Raw genomic sequence first — 17,142 nt, forward strand, 5'->3', positions numbered from 1 at the left:
GAGGGGGAAACTCTGGGGCCTCTCTTGAGTGCTTTACCCGGTCCCTGAGCTGGAGAAGTGGGGTCGGGAGCCGAGACGGGAGACTGAGGTGCGGGGTCCAGGTAAGGTCCAACGGAGGCTAGAGATTGTCCCTGAAGGGAGAGGATTTTAAAGTAAGTGGCTTAGGGAGCTTTGAGACCATCTAGTCCAAGTCCCACATTTTACAGATGAGTAAACTGAATTTAAGAGAGGTAAATTGACTTGCCCAGACACGGAGGAGTAAGTGTGATAGATGGAGAACCGGGCCTCAGGAAGACTCATTTAAATCTGGCCTCAGACACTTTTACTAGCTGTGTAGCACTGGGCAAATCACTTTACCTGTTTCAGAGACCATTCCCACTGGGTAACAGCCTAGTAACAGTTTTTCCAACAGCCTCAGTTTCTTCATTTGTAAAATGGGGATCGCTAACAGCCCCTCCTCCACAGCGCTGTGGTAAGGCTCAAATGAGAGGACTTTTGGGAAGCACTTCCATGCGGCCTGGTACAGAGCAGACACTACATAGATGCATATTCCCTTTCTTTCCCTGTTAGAGCTGGGATTTGATTGCAATACATTCTGGTCCCAAATCCAGCTTTTCCCACTCCCCACTGCATCCTACATCACCCTTCTGAGTCCTCAGTGACGGGTTCAAGGGACTGGGAGTCAGGAGATCCTGGGCCTGGGTGAGGCTTGGCTGGGACCCCTGGACTAGGGAAGGATGCTAAGGGCCCTTTCAGCTCTTTTCTTCCTGTATTTTGTGGAAGGCCAGAAAGGGGGAGAGGTTTGAAGTTGGGATACAGGCTTAAGGAGTTTGGACCCTCTCCTGTTGGCCCTGGGAATTCCCTTCACTTTGTTTTATTTCATTTGTTCAGCAAGAGAATGTCTCCTTTGTGCTAGGTACTGAGGATGCTGTAAAGTGACTCATCCAATTCTACTACTACAAGGGGAATAGGGAGTTATTAAAGCCTTTTGAATGGAGGAGTAACTTAGATGAAATGTTTTAGAACTCTCGATTTGGTAAAGGAATTAGAAGAAAGAGATTGAATTTAGGGAGGTAAGTTAGTTGGGCTGTTACTAGACAGTCAGACTGTGGGAATAGAAAATAAGTGATTTTCAGGCAGCCTTCCAGCAAATTCAGTAAACATTTATTAAATGCCTGCTGTATACAAGGCAGAGGAAGTGTGGGGGTAGAGGGGTGGATGACAAATAGACAAAAAAGGTTCCTGCCCATAATCAGGTTATCATTCTACTGAAGGAATCTTTTCTCAATTCTTCTTAATTCTAGTGCTCTCCCTCTTTAAATTCCTTTTTATCCTGCCTTATATGTGTGCATATGTATATACATATGTACCTGTAGATGTATATCTAGATATATACATATATGTACACACATGTGCATATGTTTGAAGTGCTTTAATAAACTTTAAAGCTCTAGATAAGAATTAGCAACTTATTAGCCCCATTTTATGGATGAGGAGCTCAATGAGCGTATTTGTGACTTCCAGATGGGGAGTCAGTGTTGGAGGCAGGATTCAAAGCCTTCTTTTCCTAAGTTTGTTCGGTACTACTTAATATTTCATAATTGGACAGTCAGAATCACCAAGCGAGCTTGCGTAACCCGGACAGATGAACATTAGAGAGCCCTAACTTTTCAGGTCTTCTTATTCCAGCAAGGCATACTGGGTGACTCCCTCTCCACCCAGGGCCCAGCTCCCAAGGACCTCTGCCTTTTGTGGGACCCTTATTGACAACGATCCCTTAAGCTCTCCTGTGGTAGAGAGTGGTTACTTAGCTCTTGAACTGAAGTAATTAGGAGGGAGAATTGGACTACAATTTCTCACTAGCTCCTAATGGCCAGATGTTTACAGCCTGAAACCCTAGGACTATCCATCTGGGAGGCAGTAACATCCGATCTGATTCCTTGATATAGTAAAGAAACTTTGAGGGAGATAAATCAGCCTTTTGTCAAGGCTTAAGTACATCAGAGCTGCAGAGGGGGAAATTCAGTACTGTACAACCCCCATTACAGCCCTGGGGTCCCTGGAGAAATCTTCTCAACCTTCATTACTCGTGAGCTTTCAGTGTGGCTAAAAATGGAATTCATTAGAAGGGGGAAAACTATTTTCATCTCCTTTCACTTGCATAATTTTGCTTAAGAGAGTATTCGAATGCTTTCTGGAGCGTCCTGCTGTGTTGGCCACCATTTGCATTTTCTTTTCCAGTTTACGAATTCTCTTCAGCCTGGAGCTTTGTTGGAAAGCTAGGAGGGCAATTTGCTTTATGAGGAATTGGAAGAGGTGAAGTTGTCTGGACCAGTGAAGATGCAGTAATTGTGTTTCCCTGTTGCTAGACCTGTATGCGGCACATAGTAGGTGCTTAATATATGCTTATGGGATTGGGTCGTGGGATGATGGCTGATTGACCATGACAAATTTAGGAGAGGATACTCTTGAGCCCATGGGGTGAGGCAAACAGCAAACAAGGTGGTTCCTGAGGTAATCTTTTCCCATAGAAGGTTGTGTCACGCTGTCACTAGTGGAAAGAAGGCTGGGTTTTGGGGTCAGAGGACCTGGGTTCCACTCTTTTTGTGATGGTCTCCGTGGGCCTCAGGTTCCTTATTTGTAAAGTAAAGGAGTGGGAATAATTGACCTCTACGAGGGTCTGTCGTTCCTAGGATTGTCACCTTTCTTTTTGCATTGTCCTACATATATTTATCCTCCTGCTTTTTGAAAAAAGTGCATTGTCTTAGACATTCTGCAGCACCAGAGACAGCGATATTGAAACCTCTGTGAGGATGGATGGTGGGTGGTATTTCCCCTTTTTGCAAAAAATAGGCCATTCTCATCCTTTCACTGTAGTCACAGTCTGTTCCCTTTTCTGAGTAGAGAGGTGAGTTGTTCTGCCCTTTCCTTCTCACCTTTTCTCAGCCAATTAGTCAATAAGTAGTTATTAACAATTCCTATTTATGTGCCAGGCACTTAGAGATTAGGCCAGAAGCAGACTGCCCCCCAAAAAGAGCAGGATTTGGTGGAAAGAACGCCAGATTTGGTATTAGAATCTGCTCCAACTCTGTGACCTTTGAGGGTTATTTCCCCTTGTGCCTCGGTTTCCTCATGTGTTCAGTGAGCGAGTTGGTTCAGAACAAGGGTCCTTGACCCATTCTTGTCCCATGGATCCCTTTGGCAGTGTTGGTGAAGCCCCTGTGGACCCCTCTCAGAACAATGTTTTTAAATGCATGAAATAAAAATACAGGATTTAGAAGGAAACCAATTGTAACATAGGGTCATCGGCATATATGTTTTATAAAATGTTCGTGGGTTCCAAGTGAAGAAGAAGGGACTCCTTTATAGATGCTTCCTGAGGTCCCTCCCAGTTCTAAGTCCTGCGATGTCCGTGCTGGTGGGAGACCCCCCAGGGATGTCTCGGCGAGCATAAGCCCCCCTGTGGCCTGTGTGGGAGGGGGCCTGAGAGGAGCCTTTAAGTGGGCCCGGAGTTCTGGGGGTGAGGGCTGGGGGCTGTGAGGGAGATGCCCCTGCAGAACTTTGAAGCGTCTGGGTAAGTACAGCCGGTTGCGGGGAGAAAGAGCCCCTCTTTGGGGGATGGACGGTGCCCCTTTGCCCTCTTGGTCTGGAGGCTGGAGCTCTGCTGCCCTCCTAGGCCCTGCTCCTAGTCCTGGTACTTCAAGGGGCCGTTTTTCTACAAGAGCTCCATGCGGCCAAGAAGTCAGGTATGTGTGAATGCCCATTTGATAGGGGATGTGGCCTTGAGGTTTAGGGGGCTGCCTTTTCCCCAGGACGGCCCTCTCTGTGTGTTTCACTGGGAAGGATGAAGTCCGTTGGCCTTAACCATTCGGCACAATGTACTTCTAATAAGTACTAAATAAAATAAGGAGGGAGCAGCGGGAGAGGGAGATACGCCAAGAGGAAGGCCTTTTCCAGCTCTGAGCCCAGGCTCTCTGCCTTCCTGCTGCCTCATTTGTCTGTGTCTGAAGAACGGGAGCCTTGTGCGTAGTAGGTGCTTGAGAGAGCCTGCTTGGATGGAAAGCACTGGGGTTTAATAAATGGTAGCTGTGGACGGTTGACATCGGGTACCTCTCTCCTCGGCATCTGCTGGTGTACAAGAGCGGTTCTGGCCAGCTCCTGAGGACCAGCTGTTACATTGTGGCCATTAGCATTTAGCCCTCAGAAATCAGCAAACGCTACAAATCACAACTTGATCTTTTGTTCTGTTGGTTGGCCAGACTTATGGGGAAGCTGTTAATAAAACGGATTCCGCTCTGACGTGGGACACGGATAGGGCATTTGGGGAAAGCATTTTTGTTCATCCCTGTGTGAATGGTGAGGGGCCGGCCCTGACCGCGGCCTTCCCCACAGGGGGACGCCCACCGGGTTTGGAGAGCTGGCTGGGCTCACTGAGGCTCTCTCCTCCCCGGGCTCCGTCTGTAAAATGAGCCGCAGAGGGCTCTCCCGGCTCTAGTGCCATGGTGTAGGGCCTCCTGGCCTCGAATCCCAGGCTTCTTGAGGGAGGAAACGCTCTTAAAAAGGGCCTTCCCTGCTAAGGAAGCTGGGTCCACCCTCCTGCTTCTGCCTGCAGGCGGGGAAAGGGGCCCCCACACTGACTCTTACCTCAGGGTGCTGCCGCTGTCTCCCCGATGCACCCTCCCCCGGACTGACAAGGATGCTCTGCTCTGGGCAGCTGGGGGGGGGGTGCCAAGGGCAGAGATTTGCATCCCTGTTGCCCAGGCCCTGCCCTTCCTGACATCCCCGTGGTGGGGGCCCTCGGGCCGCTGGAGCAGGTCACTTTCCAAGCACAAAATTTGCCTAAAGAGCTTCATTATCTCTCCTCCGTGTACCCAGACCTCCCCTGAGCAGTGTCAGCACGCACAGGCCTTCCTGATTCAGGTGCGGGCAGAGTCTGAATGGGCCTGCAGGTAAGCCGCTGGCCTTGCTCTTCTGGTCTCTGAAAGGCTTTCCACACAGGCCCCAGAGTGTCCCGAGTGTCCAGGCCGGGCACGGGCCCTCGCGGGGCCCCCTCCCGGCAGCTGTGCGTGTGTGTGTGTCTGCCCGCGGTCCGCCGGGCTGTGTTGTCACCCAGGGTGAAGGGCTGTCTCCTTGCCTTGCAGGCCGCCCGCTGTTTCCCGGGGAGATCATGAAACGAGGCCGGCTCCCTAGCAGCAGCGAAGACTCCGATGACAACGGCAGTAAGTGGGGTTTGGTGGTGCTGGGGTCGGTGTGAAAGTGCACTTCTGCTGGGGGGCCTCTGAGGACCTGGGGGGTGGTTCCGGGGGGGAGTCCTCCCAGGGCCCTCTGAGGGACTGATGGGCGGTCCCAGGGGACCCTCTGAGGGCCTGGGGGGTGGCTCCAGGGGTCTTCCCAGGGCTCTCTGAGAGCCTGGCGGGCTCCGGGGACCGAGGCACAGTGTCCCACAGAGAGTGTGGCCCGGGCAGGAGATAAGGCCTGTGCAGGTGGGAAAGGCCGGGTGGGAGAGCGAGGAGGTCGGGCTGTGCGTTTTCAGTCAGCGGCGGCTCGTGCTTTGCTCGGTGCCGTGTTGGACTGGGAGCGAGGAGGCGCTCTGCCCTCATCTGTTCTTTGATGCTGAACAAGTCGGTTCCCCCCCCCCCCCCCCCCCCCCCGCACTGATGCTGCGGGCCCCGGAGCGTTGGGGCCCCGTTTCGAGCCCTCTCGTTCCCCGAGAACCTTATGTGGGTGCTCGTTGGTCCCTCCCAGTAACTGCCTCCTTTGTAACCCGCTCTGTGGGTGCTGGGAAGGGCTCCCACGCTGCTGGCCATCCTCGGCGGAACCACTTCTGCTGCTGCAGCCCGGTCACGTCCCGGCTCTTTGGAAGGCGGCCAGGGGCCAGCGGGGCTGGGCGGAGGCGCTGGTCTCCGGAGCCGCGTCCTGAGCTCTCTGGCAGGCAAACCCCCGGTTCACTCTCAGGCTACTTCCTTTTACTTTACAGACAGTTCTAAAGACTCCACCAGGTCATTTGTAGAGCGTTAAGTCAATGTGTTTTCCATCCTTTTAGTGGGGCTTCAGGCTCTTGGAGGATAAGAAGCAGCCGCTGAAATGGGGGGTGGCAGAAGGTTGGAATTGCTACGGGCAGGCCCACCATTGAGAAGTAAAGCTGGCTGGTCCATCTTCAAGGGGGGAGGAGATAAGAAAAGTTTAAAAAGCAGACACAGAGACTTAAAGACAATGAAAGCAAAACAAAACAGCAGGCCACGCCATTGGAGGTAGGAGGAACCTCTCTGGGTTCCTCTAGCGGCCTCTGCGCCAGTAATGGCCGACATTCACAGGGCCCGTTGGAGCTTGCAGAATGTGTAGTATTTGGGAGGAGCCTCCCAGGAAGTGACGCAGGTAATGCAGGTGTCCCTGGAATTTGAAGTCGAACCACATTCACCTGCATCTTCTGAAATTTTCACTGGCTCCTAAGTCCTCAAGCTCAGACCCATCTGCCAGACGTGGCCAGCCCCTGCCTCTCTCCACCCTCCTCTCGGATTGCCCCCCAGCAGTCCCTCCGTCTGTGTCTCCTCCAGGAGCCTAGGGAAATTCTGGGAATTTTCTGCCCCCTCTCCACTGACGCACTGACGCCGGGACCTGCCCGTCCTCCAGGCCTGAGCTTCAGGAAGCCCCCTCTTCCCTGGAAGTCTCCCAGAGCCGCGTCTTTAACTTTGTCTGCCGTTGGCCTGAGCGCGGCTCATAGCTTCTGCTGGGCTGGGCACTGAAGCGCGGCCGTTGCCCCCGTCCTTTATGTCCTGCCCTGGAGTCGGAGAGGGTCATGGCCCGGAGGGGGAGACTCCCAGGAAGGACCCGCTAGAAAGTCTGCTGCAGACTGTGGGCCTTTGCGCGTCATGGCCACAAAAGAGGAGCCTCCGCGGCCCTGCCGGAGGGGAAGGCTTTGGATCCAGGCCCGGAGAGCCTAAGCTGAGAATTAGAAGGTCAGGTGCGACCCCAGCTTTCCCCAGCATGCACAGATTCTAATAGCCAGCCCCTCAATCCCATCTTAAGGTTCACAAAGCTCTCTACATGTTCTCTCATTCATAGCTGCCTGTGAGGTAGGAGTTAGGGTTGCTCCTGTTTTCCAGCTCCTGTTCGCCCAAGCCCCGAGCTGTCTCAGGCCTGGCTGCGTGCTCTTGGCCGGAGAGCAGTGTCCTGGCCCTGGTGGCCGGCCTGAGGGCGCCCGGGGAGAGCGGAAGGCGGCCAGAGGGGATCGGCACCTAGTGGGCGGCCTCAGCGGCCTGGAGCAGGAGCCGCCGGAGTGTTGGGGGCAGGGAGCCACGCTGGCCACCGCCATTTCCCGGATTGCGCCCAGCTCTCTCGGGCTGATGTCACTCAGAGCCCCTCCAGACCAGCTAATAAAAGAGTCTCCTCTACACGGATCCAACAACTAGAGCTTCCACCTTTCTTGGAGATCTCCCATGAAGGGGAACCTATCACCTCCTGACACTGCCCATTTCATTCTGAGTTTATTACAATTATTGTTAATTATTGCTATCGATGATTAGGGGTTTTCCCCTATGCTTAGCTCCTGGTTTATTGTCCAGGTCCCAGCAGGGCCCATTTCATCCATCACATATTGGAAGACAACTCTTGTTGCCCGTCCATTCATCTGTAGCTTAATATTAAGTTCCCACTTCCTTCACCTGGTTCTTGATGCTGTGTTCCTGAAAATTTCCCAGCCATCTTTCTTTGTAAACTCTGGGTTCTCTGACTTGGCGGAGTTCTTCCTAAGCTGTGAGGGCCAGAACTGACCGGGATACCGTTCTGAGGACAGTCTGGCATGGGCTCTTCCCCGGAGGCAGGATCCAAATGGAGCTGGCCAGATCAACCTTAGAGAATGTTGCAGTATTCATCAATCAGATAGTTAGCCTCTTAAATTCTTCAAATTTGTACTATCGGAGCAAAGTTTTTCATTCCCAAGCAGCTTCCTACATAATACTCAGCACAGTACCAAACTGATGGGATCTCTGGAGAGTGTAGTTACATTGCACAGTACAGGTGAGAGTATCAGACAGAGGGATCCTTTTTCACATCTTTAAGGGGCGATTTTAAAAATGTATATTTAAATCAGACTCGTTACCCTAATGTAGTTAGCTATTGCCCAACCAGTGGGCATCTATCTACATTATTCCTTACACGTGCCTGGACATTATCTAAATTTTTACAATCACCAAAATAAGTATCTTCAGCTCTTCAGCACCTCTTGGGAAACGAGTCCGACATGATTTATTTTCTTTGGAAACTACAGAAAAATGAAAGTGAGGGGACAGCCTGTGATCTCCGTTGATATCCTGGAGATTTAGGGGAAGGCCCTCAGTGTGCCAGACAGACTCCCTGTGGAGGGCTTACAGGAGCAGAGTGAGTCCAGGGGAGGAAGCCCGCCTGGATGGATGTTCAGCTCAGCGATGGGTCACAGAATCAGAAAAGTGACCTGTAAACCGCGGCACTCCGGCCTCACTGCGAATGTTTGCACCCGTGTGGGGAGCGCAAACACACGTGTACGGCAGCACGTGGAAAATCCACCGTGTGAGCATCGCTTTGAGTAGACTCCAAGTGTCGCAGCCATTCTGGGACACGCAGCCCATTGAGTTAAGTCCTCCAGAGTGGTTAGTTCTAGCTCACTTAGCTCTCCCTTCAGCTGCTCCTCAAGTCACCCAGAGGATTTGCATGTTTCATTCTGAAACTGCTGCTTAGCAGTCGGTACCCTCGTTCTGTTCCTTCAGTTAGGGAAACAAGCCCTTTGTGGTTTATTTTCTTAGAAAACAACATTTGGCTGTTCTCAAATTTCCTAGGGGAGAGCTTGGTAGGGATGCTGCTTTAAAGGGAGGGATGAATTTTTTTTCCTTAAAGCTATTGCATATAGTTTGTTTATAACTTTATTATTTTTTAAACATTGAGATGATATTCACAATATATTCACAATGATTTTCACATATAGCCATATCTCTTATGAATCCTACATTGGAAAAGAAAAAAATGATGAGCAAAACTGGTAGCATAATGAGGGAACACATGATCCAACCAACATTGCACACCTGTGGTCCTTCTCGGAGGAGGAGTGGGTCTGTGCCTTCTGTTTCCTGTTCTGGGACGCAAAACAGGAGAAACAATGCAGAGAGACGCCCTTGGGTTGGGGAATAGCTAAATTCATTGTGGTAGCAAGTCTGATTTAAATGTACATTTTAACATTTGCCCCTAAAAGATATGAAAAAGATATGTGTTAGGCTAGTATCAGGTCCGAGCAGTAGGGTTGTGGTTGTGCTGCCTTTGGAGAGGTGGCCATTTCTACACCTAAAGCTCCTTGTTTGTTTGCTGGAGAATTTGAGCTTTCTCAGAAGCTCTACTTAATTAAATTTAAATTAATTAAAATGGTTTACTTTGGTGAACTGCTGGCTGTGAAAGGGAGAAGAAAAGCCTCTCCAGCCACTCAGGTTTGTGACTCCAGGTGGCTGGAAGGAAGAAAGGGGAAGGGGGAACCGCAGGGCTAGCTGGGGAGTTTGAGGATTACCCATGCTGCCTCTTGTGTGGGGACCGTTTGGGTCTGGGAAGATTTTAGGGCAGTCAGCATTCTTTTTTTTACCCCTGCCTAAGATCCTGCTTAAAGCTAACATTTAGATTTCTTGTAAGCAATTTTATCTCTTTTATGGACTTCTTTGTCATTGGAATAGTTCTAGGTACCATCTGGTCTGGCCCCTTTAGGCTATTAATCCTTAAACCCCTGCAATGGGAGTGTCTAATTCTTAGGATTTTCTTCCCTCTCTTTTTATTCTTCCTCCCTCATTTAAACAGATCTCTGCTAAGATTCTGGGCTCAAAGATTTTGAGTTGAGGACCTTTAGTCCCTCCTTTTATGGAGGAGGAAATAGATGATTAGAATGACTTAATGCAAAGCCTTGTGGGCAAGCAGGTAGTAGGATTGGGATTCCTACCAGTTGCTGTCTTTCAGAATAAAGCCATTGTGGTTGATTAAAATGAACTTTGGCATTGTTGAGGTTTTTGATTCATTTCCCTCCCCCCCTTTTGCATTGATCCACAGATGGTACAGTTACTCAACTGGAATCTCTTTGAAGGCAGGTTCCTTTTCCCCTTCTCCCCTTCTCCCCTTCTTGGACTTCCCGGAGTCCTCAGCCTGGTGTTCTTAAAGGTGCCTAATACATGAGGGCAGAATTAAATTTCACACACGCAAATGTGATTTGTAATCTGCCAGTTTCGTATCTTTTAGTAGAACTCCTTGCCTTGTGCTGTCTCCCTGTAAGGAGTCAGTGCCTTCCACAAGCAGGAATCCTCTTTGCTTTGGGCCTCCAAACCTGGGTTCACATCCCCCCATGGTGGTTGACTCCAAGCAAGTTATTCTTTGTCTTCCTTTTCTCTGGGGCCTCTCCCTACTTAGATCTTCGATCCTTCCCAGGTTGCCGCATCAATTCCCTCGCCTCCACTTGCCCACCACGAGCTAACCAGGGAGCCCCCACTCTGGGCTAGGCACTGGGAACTCTGCCCTCGGAGAGCCTGCCGGCCATCTGTGGCCCTGTACTCTGGGCATATATAAAATGAGTCCAGGGATGGTGTGAGCAGATGATCAGGCGTTGTCTCGTGTAGAAACTAGCAGTGGAGGTGAACTTTGGAGGGAAGTAGTAGGGCTAAGTGGGGGAAGGGGGGGGTGCTGGTCAACCTGAACCTCCAAAATCTCCACTGTTGGTGAGGAAGAGGAAGGAGAAGGTGGTCTGAGAAATGGAACGTCCTTCGAAGTCATTTACTTCAGTCTGCTTAATTTATAGATTACATTTGCCTCAGTTTCCTCATCCGTAAAGTGAGTTGGAGAAGAAAATAGCGAACCACTTTGCCACGAAAACCCCAAATGGGGCGATACAGAACGAGACAAGACGAAATAACTGAACGACAGCACCTATAAACTGAGAGAATTGCAGTGACTTATTACAGATCACGGGGAACTGAGGTCCTATGACTCAAGGATTCTGTGGTAACCTCCCTGATACTCTTCCTTGTCCTCCCTGAGAACGCTGGGTGAAGGAAATCCAAGGCAACCACTCTCCTGGAGTCTTGGCTCCTGTGAGGGATTTGTTCTGAAGGCTTGTGCGGGCTTAGGAAGACAACAGTACGTGGCTGCTCGGTGCCCGTGGAGCCACGGAGGGCCCAGCCCTGAGATTGCCACCAGACCAGTTGGGCAGCTTCGGTTTGGCCGTGGAAACTTGTGCCTTCCTGTGCTCTCCCTGTTTCTGGCACAGACGTGACAGAGTCCATGAACTCATTTCCCAAGAAGAAAAGCCTGTGGTGTTAACTGCCACAAACTAGAGCCTCTGCACCTGAGGAATGGAGGCTGAGCTGTTCAAGATTTTAAAACATTCCCACTTCTTGTCCGTTTTCTTGAAATCCATCTTTTTTTTTTTTGCTTTAGTTATTATGTTTTTTAATTTTATTTTTAGGGGTGTTTTTATAGCTTTTTATCTTCAAAATATATACATAAGCAAGATAACTATAAATATGTATACACATATTGGATTTGACATATATTAACATATTTAACATGTCTTGCACTATCTGCCATCTAGGTGAGGGAGTCGGGGAGGGGTGCGGGAAGGAGGGGATAATTTGCAACAGAAAGCATTGCAAAGGTCAATGTTGAAAAATTACCCATGAATGTGTTTTGTAAATAAAAAGCTTTAATTAAAAAAAAATCTTTATGCCTATAGATTTTCCAACATTCACACCTGTAAAACTTTGTGTTCCAATTTTTTTTCTCCCTCCCTTTCCCCTACCCCTTCACTTAGATGGCAAGAAATCTCATCTGTGTTAAACATGTGCCACTCTTCTATATATGTTTCCACAATTATGCTTCATAAGAAAAATCAGATCAAAAAAAGAAAAAGAAAGAAAACAAAAAACAAGCAAACATCAACAGAGGGAGTGAAAATGCTACTTTGTGGTCCACACTCAGTTTCCACAGGGCTCTCTCTGAGTATAGATGGCTCTTTATCACAAGATCATTGGAACTGGCCTGAATCACCTCATTGTTGAGAAGAGTTGCATCCATCAGAATACATCCTCATACAATATCATTGTTGAGGTATATAATGATCTCCTGGTTCTGCTCACTTCACTCAGCATCTGTTCATGGAAGTCTCTCCAGGCCTCTCTGAAATCATCCTGCTGGTCATTTCTTACAGAGAAATAATATTTGGAATCCATTTCTTATTTAAGATTCTGTGGATCTGTGAGCCCCTCAGTAGGGCTGCCTTCCTCTCTGCCAGTCTCAACCCATCCTTGTCTGCCCATTCTTAGGCATCTCATCTCTTTGTTTAAAAGAACAAGGCCTTTGTTTTAAAAAAAAGTATTGCAAAGGAGAGGTGAATTGACACTATTGAAATAAAACATCTGAGCTTTTCCTATGGGGAGCGCCACGGGTGCTAGAGTAAGGAGAGAGGGGTTCACATCTCGCCTCCAGTGCTTGCTCGTTAGCTTTGCAGTTTTAATTCCAGTTACTTAACCTCCCTGACGTTTAGTGCCCTCGTGTTACACATGAGGGGGACTGGGCTAGATGGCCCCTACGGTTACTTCCAGGGCCAGATCCCTGATCCTCGAACATTGCACATCCCGGCCAACAGTGAGTGTGGACTGCATTGTGTTACTGCTGGCGTCAATAATAATAATGACGATAATTTTAGTTTCCTGTGTCTTTTCCTTGGAGTAGCTCTTAAAGTGGGCTGGAGGAGAGGGAATCTGGAGCGTGCTATGTAGTTGTATGACATTTAGAAAGGAACAGCATCTCTGGGTCTATTTCTTCATATGAAAAAATAAAACGGTTGGCTCAGAGGATCTTTCGGGTCCCTTTTGCTCTCACCTTCTAGTCAGCAGGCATTTATTAAAGTACATATACACAAAGACCACACCAAAAGAACCTTATCTTCAAGAAGCTTATATTCTGCCCTAATAGGATGGTCTATGGGGCTGTAAGTAGGAAATAACTAGAATGGTAATGATGACTATATCGAACTTTAATTCGAAAGCACTTACTTGATTGTGACATCCAGCTTTATGGGAGTAGATATTACAGAGTGATGGTTATTGATTTTACAGGCTTGTGGGCCATTGAGGTCACATAGCCAGAAATTGTCACGGATTGGATTTGAACTCGGATTTCCCTTGATTCCAGGTGTAGCACTCTGTCCCCTGTGGTCACCCACAGGCTACATTGTGCCAGCCAAAGTCAACCCTGGCCTGGACCAGATGAAAATGTAAATGGGAAAGGGTTTTGGCAAAATAAATAAAAGTACCTTGCAACAGCGACAATGCTCATTTGTAGTTATCTGTGAGCCACGGGGCCCTTTCTGTTTGCTTTTGACACTGTGGTCATAATTATGCTCCCTAAATTTTCCTTCTTTCCGAATGCAATCTTGTTGCATTGCCCCATTCACATGGGAGGGATTACAAATTGAATAGACCACTTGCAGGCTCTCCTCTCTGGTCTGAGCGCTCACCAGCACTGTTGTTGGGCTGGATTGTTCCCGATCCCAAACTCACTCTGTCAGGGGTGGGGTGGGCAGATGGGAGAAGGGTCCTTTGCCTGGTACTAGTTGGTGTGACCTCCCTCGGGTTCATTAGTCACTTCCTTTCTCTGGGCTTCTCAGGTTGCTCCTCTGTCGGCAGAAGGGATTACATTGGACGATCTCTGAGGGGCCCTTCCAGCTTGAAATCTTACAGTTCTGTGAACTTGACTCCTCACAGGTTGCTTGTACTCTCATTGACTGAATAGACCAATTTCCCCCAAGAGCATCCCAAACAGCCTCAGGGAAATGCATGTAGAGGAGCTCCGGGGTTGGGGACTAAGGCAGGGAAGCGGAGCTTCCAGACTTGGGACCAGCCTGCCTGGGGGCTCTGAGGTGCAGATGCCCATAGCCGAGTCTTGTCTCGGGTTTCTCCCTGTCCCTGCCGCCTCCCACAGCGGCGCCCATGGAGGAAGCGGAGGAAGACCTGACTTTTCTGCAGACGCCTCCCGAGCCCTTGAGCCTGAACAGAAGAAGTCAGGATCTCTTGCAAGAGCTGGCTCAGGAAGCTGCTGTCAGTGCCACGTGCCTTTGGAAGCTGCCAGGCTCCGAATACGTTTAAATTTGTCCCTGGAACTTAGAGCGAGACCAGCCCCTCACCAGCTTTGCCACAGACAGCTGATAACACCCTCTCAGACATCTGTACCCAACTTCCCGAGTCTCCCTTCACTCCTGGCAGCAGATCGAAAGCAAGGCAAGACCCCGTTTCTTGCGTTCTCCTAATTCACTTTGTCATCGCGGAGTGTCGGTTCCCCACAGGCAGAGCCAGGACGGGGAGCCAGCCCCACTTCGCCATTCTGGCCTGGGATTCAGGAGGAGCAAGTGCCCGTGAAGGGCCCCGAGACCTCGGAGAGATGGGGCGCCCCATGTCCGTCCGATTCCTGATGGGGCCATGGCGGGGCTTTTGGTGGCCATGTTGTGATTGTGTGTTTTTAGTTCCAGCAAGTCAGAATGAATTTTGTGTTGGAAATGTTGTGAGAATTTGGTGACAGCCTGTAAGGTAATTAGAGGGCTGCCGCTGGAGCGGCGCAGGGAAGCCCGTTCAGTTGGAGCGGGATGGCTGCAGCCGCGAGCGTGTGTGTCTGTGTACACGGCCGGTTTGTGGGTTTCCCGTACTCCTCGCGTGCCTGAATGCGTCCCTTTTGGCTCTCTGGGCTCCCCAGCTCACTCAGGCGGCCGGGGTCCTGAGGGACAGGAGGTAGCTCGCCTTCTCTTCTCAGACTTTTTCGGGCAAAGCTGGCGACCATGGCCTGTGAGGGTGTGCCAGTCATCTTGGCAGACTCCCGTGCTCCTCCAGCGGCCTCCGGCCCCATTCACCCTCCCTCGTGCTATTTCTTCTCCTTTTCTATTTACCTGCGGCCAGACTCACAGAGGGCGCTTGCTTTCACGCGTGTGAGCTCTGAATTGTCTACCTGTGGCTTCAGCCCTGAGCGCACGTAATGTGCTTTAGATCTCACCCGGGCTCATCGTTTTATCCAGGAGGAAACTGAGGAAAATGACTTGTCCCCCGTGGTCCCACAAACAGTAGTAGTGGGGAGGAGATTGCAACGTAGGTCACTTATTCTGTCTTGGTTTACAGCATTCTTTCTCCCATGCTAGTTTCTATCTCTTTCAAAGAAGGAACACAGACTTTTCTAAGAACTTTGGGAGACCATGATCTGGCAAGGAATGATTTGAGAAGTCAAACAGTAATTGCCTCTCAGTCATTCTAGAGGAAATCTCCCAGTGGACAGAAAAGGCCCCTGAAATGGCCACCCAATGTTCGATGGTCGCCTCTAGGAGGATGGAACAAAGAAGGGATAGGACAATCTCTACCCACTGAATGCTGGTGTGGGACGCTGAGGGGGCCTTTGAAATTCTCCCATGTGGCTTCACCTGGCAGGAGGAAGAGAATCTCTAAACTTTGCATGACTTTTTCCAAGTTCCTTAGATCCTTTGTTCTTCCATATCTGGTCCCTGGATCCCAAGCGGTAAAAAGGATTTTTTGTTTTGGGCGTCTTACTGGCAGAGTGGTTTTATCAGTTTGTTTTGTGTTGGGCTAAATCCACTGAAGATTTCTGTCCCCTTTTTTACATGCACCTTTTAAAAATTATTCTTGGAAAATCATAAATGACTGCTATGTCAGTGATTAAGGAAACTGGGGTACAGTTAGTTATGGGGAAGGCTGGTCACCCCTTACTTTACCTCTAGGTAGAGGGGTCTCAGGATAGGCAGAAAGATAACCCCAATTTCCTCACCACCATCCCTCCAAAAAATTGTAAGCGCCTAAAGTAATCTATTAGAAGGGGTCACTCATTTAATGTCACACATTTATGTAGTTAAGGTTTGCAGAGCACTTTACAAGTATTATCTCATTTAATCTCTATTACAACCCTGTAAATTAGTTGCTATTATATCCCCATTTTACAGGCGCAGAAACTAAGGCAGAGACAGACCAGTAATTTGGCCAGAATTATAGTTCTGAACTCGAGTCAGGTCCTGTTCTCAACCCACTGCACCGCTTTGTTGACCGAAACCTTTTTCTGCAAGACTTGTGTCTTTCCTGGCCTCCCTGGCTTTGCAGAGGGTAAAGCTCAGAGCCTTTGGAGCCGTTATTTCATTCCTGAGATTCATCATTTCATTCATGATTCTGCTCACATCCCCTCTGGCTCTGTCCGCCCCAGCCTCCAAACCTTCCCGTCCCCTCATCCCGGGGGCTTCTCGGCCAGGCCTTCACACAGAGGGCATCGTGCGGCCTCGGAGGCTCGGGGCTTACCTCTCGTCGGCTTGGTCGGGGAGCTGCCGCGGAGGTGGACTCGAATCTGTGATCCTGCCGTTATCAGAAGGCGGTCCCCCTAGAATAAAGAAAGGGGAGGGAAAAAGGGGTGCCGGGCCTGAAGGCCAGGTGGGGGTCCTAGTGGGGAGAAGCGGAGGAAGGGATTTAGCAGGCCGCAGTCCAAAAGGGGGCTGCTTGTTGTAGCCGAAGCTTTGCCGAGGCTCCTGGAATGGCTCTGTGGCGGCCTGCTCTAGCGAAAGCCGGTGCTTATTTTTATTCTGTTTGGATTTTATATTTTAAGGATAGGTTGGGGATAATAATTCTTGGTACAACCGCTCATAGTGATATAATGCACTTAAAAAGCATTCCTCCAAGCCGAATAAAATGTTTTCTCCCTTCTCGCTAAGTGAAATGGAGCCATTAACTGACGAGTAGCACGGAACGGAGTGGGAGGGGTGCTGGGGCCGACCCGGAGTCCCAGGCCCGGGGTTTAGTCTCCCCCTTGCAGTTTGCCAGCCAGCGCCCAGCTCTCGGGCCCTGCGGGGACGCCTTCCGCTCCCGGAGGGCGGGACTCTCTTGGGATTGCCCCACTCCCTCTCTGCCCCTGCCCCCTGCCATGCCTTGCCAAGCCCTTCGTTTGGCCTTTGGTAAGTGACGCGGTTGGACTTCCCACTGTTTAATGCTCGCTGGCTGTCTGCTCGGAGAGAGGCAACGTCCGTGCGGAGGGAGGAGAGCTACCTGGTGGGAAGTGCGGGGGGAATAAATGCGCCGGCAGCTGCCCTTCCTTCCCCGTCTGCCTCGGGGGAGCAGG

The 17,142-nt window shown here is 50.0% G+C and overlaps 1 protein-coding gene across 7 annotated transcripts in view; it reads left to right on the forward strand.

The window, feature by feature from the left end:
- Positions 1–17,142, forward strand: part of JADE1 (jade family PHD finger 1) — a 78,424-nt gene that overhangs the window by 19,382 nt on the left and 41,900 nt on the right. For 4 of the 7 annotated variants that reach the window (XM_051965359.1, XM_051965362.1, XM_051965358.1 and 1 more), the window contains exon 2: positions 5,142–5,219. In XM_051965359.1, coding sequence (XP_051821319.1) covers positions 5,168–5,219 — 52 coding nt within the window. In that variant the 5' untranslated portion in view covers positions 5,142–5,167. Of the gene's footprint in view, positions 1–2,200; positions 2,392–5,141; positions 5,220–17,142 lie in introns of those variants that run through there. The other 3 variants (XM_051965357.1, XM_051965360.1, XM_051965364.1) reach the window with 3 other exon arrangements.

Source organism: Antechinus flavipes, chromosome 6, assembly GCF_016432865.1.
Source record: "Antechinus flavipes isolate AdamAnt ecotype Samford, QLD, Australia chromosome 6, AdamAnt_v2, whole genome shotgun sequence".
Taxonomy (NCBI): Eukaryota; Metazoa; Chordata; class Mammalia; order Dasyuromorphia; family Dasyuridae; genus Antechinus; species Antechinus flavipes.